The 4598-nt window shown below is 45.2% G+C and overlaps 1 protein-coding gene across 1 annotated transcript in view; it reads left to right on the top strand.

The window, feature by feature from the left end:
• Positions 1-385: 385 nt before the first annotated feature.
• LOC104545803 (fibrinogen-like protein 1) overlaps positions 386-4598 on the top strand; it is a 7521-nt gene continuing 3308 nt past the window's right edge. Inside the window, exons 1-3 of the mRNA XM_010191018.1 lie at positions 386-460; positions 1826-2036; positions 3116-3275. Of these exons, the coding sequence (XP_010189320.1) occupies positions 386-460; positions 1826-2036; positions 3116-3275 (446 nt within the window). The remainder of the gene's footprint in view (positions 461-1825; positions 2037-3115; positions 3276-4598) is intronic.

The raw sequence follows: 4598 nt of genomic DNA, 5'->3' as shown, positions 1-4598 counted from the left end.
AATGATGACTGTGTGATTTTGGCCCATCAGTCTAGCAAGGGATGCTCCAAATAGTCTGAGTAACTTCCCCTCTGTGTGGGCACTCAGGAGAAGGGTCAGAGGCTGCTGGAGAGTCCCACCGGGTGGGACATATTTCTCCAGGGAAGCAGGAGCTTGGACCCAAGCCTCGGTTCTCCTGTCGGTGTGCTGCACTGGTGTTTCAGCTTCTCCCTGACATGCATCATTTCCCTGATCTTGTCCTGCCTGTAGTTTCAAGCAACTTGCTTAACAAATTCTGCAGCATTTTCTGGGGAATTAAATATGAGTGGGAGGGGGGAATAAGTTGTGAGCAGAACTAAAGAAACCTCAAGTGCAGCCTGTCAATGCTTCTTTGCAGGTGATAAAAATGAGTGTGATGATGCCTTGGTTGCTGCTGCTGCTTCTCCTGGTCAACTTCAGCTCACCTGCACCCAGGTTTTCGGTGCGTATCTCTTAGCCAGTGTCTGTACAACCTCTCTGCAGCCAATAGGTTTATCATACCCAGTCATTTAGCGTTTGGTGGTCTCCCACAAAAGGGATAGGGACCTGCAAGAGGAGAGCAAGAAGGCATCTCCCTGTAACTAAAGAAGGGTCACTCTTGTTGTCCTGGTAATATAGCTTTTTCATGGCATTAGGGGCTGTGCAGCTCTCTGGGTAGCTGGACTGACATTGCTAAGAATTAAAACAACAACAAAAATCCCTCTCAATAAAAAAATAAAGGTGATTTTATGGCCAATCACTTCTTATGGGGTTGGGTCCTTATGGGTCCCTTCCAACTTTAGATATTCTATAATTCTATATTCCACTCCATTTCCTCAGGGTAAACTGCCTTCTTTTTATTCAATGTCATATGAAAAGCAGGAGGGGGACTAGGAGGTAGGCATAGTCTGAGGCAATCTACACTTGCCTGATGAGCAAATTACTCTTCGGTCATACCAAAAAGGTACAGAGCTTGGCAAGTAAAGCTCAGGGCTGTCTGCAGCAGGTCCCTGTGTGCCTCCAACCCTCCTCTGGAGGAAAACCAGTAGGCCTAGGAGAAGGAAAAGGCATCTGGGATGCCACATTTGAGCACACTGGGCAGTTTACTGTCATGGGCAACTCTTGTTTTGCTTATGCCTAGAACTGGTCCTGACCTGGTATCTCTCAAGTCAGCTTGCTCAGAGTGAAAACAGCCAGTGATTCTTCTGGCACAGGCTTGCTTGGTTATCTTGGAAGAGATTTTGCTCCCTTTTGTTATGTTTCTAATGAAGTAACACTAGCCACAAACTCGATTGTTGCTGAAAATATTTATCCCAGACAGTGTGAGCCAGATTCTGGTCTTGGATATGTTAGTGCAGCTCTGAAGTTACTCCACTGATCCTGCTAGGCTCACTGCTTTCAGCTGATTTGCACCAAGTGTCAGCTAGTTTATCTTCCAGTTTTACAAGATGTTTCACTGGTTTGGCCTGGCTGCAGTGCAAGAGCTGTTTTTTAATCCTCCCTCATATTACCCTGAGCAGTTTCGTAGTCTCCAAACACTTCTTTGGTTTCATTTTTGTCCAAAATAATTTTCTGCATATCTGATCATATTCTGGGATGCTCTGAGAAGTGACAAGGTCATTGTAGAAAACCCTTTTCCACTGGGTTCAACTCAACAGCCCATGCTGTGCCCAAGTGTGTGTCTTAGAGAAACACCACCATCGAATCCTCTTGGTCCACAGAGACAGTGTGACATGTTAGGATTAAGAGGAGACAAATTCTCCTCTCTGCCTCTCTGTTCTTACCACTGACTGAAGTGTGTGGGGTTTTTGTTTTATTTTCTCCATAGGAAAAAGATATCTGCCTCCTAGACAACAATAAATTAAGACAAAGGTTAAAACAGCTTCAAGACTTGCTTTACTTATATGAACTGCAACTGAAGGACATCCTGGAGAACACTTACCACAGAGCAAAAAGTGGACTGTTTTCAGGCAACAGGAGCACGCAGCATGAGGTGCTTTTACCCACAACCAGTGGAAATTTGATAGTATATGATCAAGGTAGAGTTTGCAGTATTGCATCTGGAAATTTCAGCTTGCCAAAATGTTTCTTTCTCCCTTCAGCATCCCACGTGTCGTATTTTATTTCTGCTAACAGTTTTAGACCATTTAAAATGGATTGTGTTTTAAAATGCAGTCGATACAGGGGAAGGAAAAGGGAAGACTGGTGGCCCTGGGACCAGCAGACATCCCTGGGGCTGGAGTCAGCTGGCCTAGCTTTAGGCAGCTACCACCTGGGTGCAACACAAGCACTTGCAGTTGGGATTCTCACTTGAGGCTCTGGTGCAGAGAGCAACAGGCACCTCTCAGCTGTTTTCCATCAAACCTACTTTAGACATCTGCTTTAGGGAGAGATGGGTCTTGTCCTTGAAGAGCTCATTTCCTCTGAGTGCCTTACAGGAGCCCAGAGTGCCTGGCCAACTGTGGGCACCGAAACCTGTTTGGATGGGCCTAGCCTCCCTGTTCCTTGTCTCTTCCATCACTTCTGCAGCACAGTCTCACACGTGTATGCTCTGTTCCTCAGTGTCTCTTTGAGAACTCTGTCATTACTGGAATCATGGCCTGTGGCCAAGGCTTTATTCCTTATGGGCATTACACTGGAAGTGTGAAGCACTGAGGTCCTGACAGACACTCTCCTGATTCAGCCTTGGTAGATTTTAGCCCTAGCACAATCTACAGCTGAAGTACAGCTGAAGTTGCCTTCCACATGGAAATTAGCTTCCTTGCAAATGGTCTTGCTGACAGAGCCAGTCCTGCTCTTTTTTCACTCCCATGCTATAACCCCAAACTGAGCTGCAGCCTGTATCTCACTAGAGATTTAGGAATTAATCCCTCAGAGAGCACGGCTGTAAAGGCTCTTAAGCCTTGCTCCTCTTCATCAAGCCCAGCAGTTTGCAAACCAGCATTGCTAGAACCTTACTGAATGGTTTGCTTTGGCTTTGCAGGGCTTGCAGAGCTACACAGAGGCTGGTCAAGTGTCCCTGTCCCGCCCAGCCTCTCAGCAATGTCTTCTCTTGGCTGCACGTACCCCTTTGCTTCCCCCCTGCCTCTGTTTAACAAACCGATGCTGTTCTGCCTAGATTGTTCTGCTGTATATAATCGGAAGAAAATGAAAAATGGCTACTACCGGATCAGGCCCAGGGCAGACCGAGAGCCTTTCCTAGCGTACTGCGACATGTCTGATGGTGGGGGCTGGACTGTCATTCAGCGGCGGAGTAACGGCAAGGAGAATTTCAACAGGTGTGTGCATCATGGCTGCATCGACAAGGCTTGCAGTCAGGCCTCCAGCTCCCACCCCTCACCCCACTGCCTGGCAAAACCCAAAATGTGAGAAGCAGGGTATGCAAGACTATATTTGAGTGTATTACGACAGTCTGGTGGTACATGTTGGTAGCTGGAGGCCATTTTCAAAATGGACCTACAATGCCTTTTCCATGGCTTCTCTGCATTTGAGTAAGTGTGTACGTGCATATTTATTTTATTTTTACTGGAGGCTCTCAAAGGCTCCAAAGTGGCAGGTATCTGCTGCCAGTGCATAAGCTGAGGCCTGTTGAACTTATTATGTGTTCTCATATCAGGAATTATGTTCAGCATGGTGTAACCTTTATTTCCTTATTCAGATCATTCAAAAATATGCCAAACCGCTGGTCCAGATTGTTCTTTTTCTACACAAAAGCACAGAGAGGTGACTTTCACCTGGAAATCTCCAGGAGGAGAGATGCTCTGGTAGCACAGTAAAGAAGAAACATCCCCATGCAGATTAACTCATTATCACAGCACACACACTTTTTTAGAGCGTATCTGGTGTCTCTTACAGTGAGCGCAGTCCATTGCAAAGCTACCTCAACTGGCTCCAAGCTGCCTTGCCCAGAAAGTGGTAGCTCTCCAGCCGTGGTAGTTCAGCTCTTGGCACAGGTGAATGAAAAACATCCTGAAGAGAAGCACTGAGCAGTATGTAGGTCAGGCAGAATTAATATCCCTAATAGCAACATGAGAGAAATAATAAACATGAGGTTAGTAAAACTGGAAATGATGATACACAGGAAGTATATGTGAATATCAAAGACAATACATAAAAAACAGAAGAGATTTTAAGAGAATGAAATTGTGACAAGAAAGTAACAGCAGGAGATTTCTCTTAGTAGGATAAAGCCAGAGAATGCTCATGAAAAATAAATATATATCACTGAAGGACAAGTTGCCACTTCCAAAAAGCAGAGGTAACAGTGGTCAATGAATCAAAAATAAGTTTGAATGGAAGAGTAGCACAAATCAAACCCAGATACTTTTCTTTTAACTTAATCGGGAAGCTGTCAGCTGAAGCTCCTATTCAGTTTCTGATTTTTCACTGTATCATATCATACATCGAGGATTGTAGCAAATTTTAGACTGCAACATTAATTTCCAGCCATGAGTGCATTTGGATTATGACTTGCTGAAGAACAGTATCAGATGCTTTGCTGAAGACCAATATGACAGCTGCTGCTTTCCCTTTCCATCTATCTGACAACCTTGCTCTGCAAGCACTGCATCTGGCGGTTTGAAGGTTTGATCCCAATACAT

The sequence above is a fragment of the Mesitornis unicolor genome, unplaced genomic scaffold, assembly GCF_000695765.1.
Source record: "Mesitornis unicolor isolate BGI_N332 unplaced genomic scaffold, ASM69576v1 scaffold28078, whole genome shotgun sequence".
Taxonomy (NCBI): domain Eukaryota; kingdom Metazoa; phylum Chordata; class Aves; order Mesitornithiformes; family Mesitornithidae; genus Mesitornis; species Mesitornis unicolor.
This window is presented reverse-complemented; position numbering and strand designations above follow the sequence as displayed.